Consider the following 2,459-nt stretch of genomic DNA (forward strand, 5'->3'; position numbering starts at 1 on the left):
GAAGGATGGTGCTCCAGGCTAGCATTGCAGCAGTCAGGGCACCTGGGATGGGCACACGGGAAGGAAGGATGGTGCTCCAGGCTAGCATTGCAGCATCAGGGCATCTGGGATGGGCTCCCGCACTCAGCGGCGGGGAGGAGAGGACGACTGTGGAGCAGTGCACAGCAGGCCGGATGCAGGGAGGGCAGGGCCATGACTCTGCTACTACAAAGAGGGCAGGTCCAGGTGACCGCCAGCCAGAGGCAGGCTTGGAACAGGGAGATGCAGTGAAGGATGCTGTAGAATGCCCATTGGCATCCGTGTGGAAGATGCCTTGGAGGGGTGAGACTCAAGTGGGTCTGGAATAGAACCTGGAGCATTTCAGGGTCTTAGGATCAGCAAGCAGACGAGACAGGTGGCACCATGAGCCAGCCACGGATGTGTGTCCAGAGGGTACAGACAGGAAGGAAGGAAGACACTGGAAACACCCTCAGGTGGAAATATTTGTGAGACCTTAAAGGTGAGATACCAGGTAGGCTATATGGCTCTGGAGCTCAGGGGGCAGGCCGGGCTGAAAGGAAGTGTGCAAAGGTCTTCAACAGGATGATGATATTTAATCCAAAGGGAAGGAGTAGGGAGACGAGAGGGGACTGAGGAGGAAGCCATGAGGCCCTCACCACATTAAGGGTTGAAAATATGATTAAAACCCAATTAAGGTGACGGAGAAGAAAGAGGGGAGAGAAACCGTAGAGTTTTGTCAAGGAATCCGGAAGGTGGATGTAGTAAAACAATGCTAAGTGCTCATAAATAATGAGGCAAACTAATGACAAAGATGTCCCCAGGGGACTTGGCCACCTGGAAGTCAGGGTGACCTTTCTGAGGAAGGTGGGGAGGTGGGAATGGCAGCCGTTTGGGGTGTGTTGAAGAGAGAATGTGAGGTGAGGATGCGGGACCAGAGTGTGCTGAGGATGCTTTCTAGAAGTCTGCCTGTGAAGAGGAGGAGAGCAGTCGGAGCCAGAGGGATTAGGGATCACGGGAGGGGTGGTTTTAAGACGAGAGATACTAGAGCGTATTTGTACATGGAATAAAGTGACCCGGCAGAGAAAGAAAGGTGGTGGGGCTGGGGGTCGGGGTGGAGAGAAGCTGAGAGAGAAGAGCAGCATCCTTGAGAAGGAGACAAATGGGATCCAGGGGCCAGGTAGACGGGAGACCCTGCGTGCAACACAGACATTTGTGGATTTGCTGGTGGGAAGGCAGGGTGCTCGTGTCTCACGGGGTCTGTCTTCTCAGCAGAGGATGAGGTCGGGTGGTAGAGGGGAAGAGAGATGAGAGGAGAAGCAATGAAACTGTGGGCTTTAGGATAAGAAAAAATAACTCATTGGAAAAACAGAATTAGACTTCCAGGCCCAACCCAGCACCGGTTTGGAGTTTGACACCATGAATGAAAAGTGAAGCCAGTCAGCTTCTCCGGGAGCCTTCTCAAGCAACTTTTGGCGTATCCCCGTTATGTCTTAGTGGTTGTGGGGGGCACTGATCGGATTTCAGATATGTCAAAAAAGTGATCGCAAGAGTCTGAAAAGATATTGAGTATCTGTGAATCACAAGCAAGACACTGAGAAAGCGAGTCTGGGAGGAGAGGGAGAGGCTGGGCTGTGCCGAAGCTGAGGACAGGGAATTGAGCTGGGGAGAGAGGAGCCGAGAGTCCAGATGAGATGGGTGAGGACCCAAATGCTCTTGGGTTACTGGGCAGCCTGATTGGTGTGTGAGAAAGGTCAGTAGAGAAGTGAGGCTTGGTGGGACCCATCTTCTTAGATTCTGAGATGAGACAAGCGACCAGACTTAAGCCGGGAGCCCAGTGCCTCTGTGCTGGTGAGACTGCTGCACAAGGCTGGTCTCCTGGGCGCTATGCGACAGAAAGGCACATCTGGTGGCTGTGGCCTGAAGCAATGCTGGGCATTTCTGGGCTCAGGGGCATGTGGGAGCTTCTGGGTGATGCAGCACCACTTAAGGCATAGTTATGTATGTAAAGGACCCAGTAACAGAAAATGAGAGAGTCCTGAGGAGCCAAGGAGGAAGCCAGGAGAGGGTGGCATTCTGGAAACATGGAAAAGATTCAGGGAGAAGCAGGGGGTCCTGGCGAATGGTCAAGTCTCAGTACAGGAAAGTGGACGCTGGCTGTGAGGTTGCCTCGGACATCGGTACATGTTTTTCTTCTGAGAGCGTGGGAACGAAGGACGGAAGCAGCAGAGAGCAGAGGGTCTTCAGACTGGACTGGCCCACCATGCTGGCGGGAAGCAGTGGCGAGGAGAAAGAGTTCTAAGAACACATTCATAAGAAAATGGCTTTGTTTTTAAACTTTTCAGATAATGGCACTTCTCCTGAAGAAAAAGGTCTCGCTCCTAAACCATCGAATTTTTCAGCTGATCCTTTCAGTTGCTGGCACTGCAGAGCTGGGCTTCGGGTCATCTGCTATCACCAAT

At 52.6% G+C, this 2,459-nt stretch overlaps 1 protein-coding gene across 1 annotated transcript in view; it reads left to right on the forward strand.

Moving 5' to 3' along the window:
- WDFY4 (WDFY family member 4) overlaps positions 1–2,459 on the forward strand; it is a 279,600-nt gene that overhangs the window by 115,682 nt on the left and 161,459 nt on the right. Inside the window, exon 24 of the mRNA XM_003801656.3 lies at positions 2,343–2,459. Within this exon, the coding sequence (XP_003801704.1) occupies positions 2,343–2,459 (117 nt within the window). The remainder of the gene's footprint in view (positions 1–2,342) is intronic.

This window comes from Otolemur garnettii, unplaced genomic scaffold, assembly GCF_000181295.1.
Source record: "Otolemur garnettii isolate 467f Iridium unplaced genomic scaffold, OtoGar3 scaffold00217, whole genome shotgun sequence".
Taxonomy (NCBI): Eukaryota; Metazoa; Chordata; class Mammalia; order Primates; family Galagidae; genus Otolemur; species Otolemur garnettii.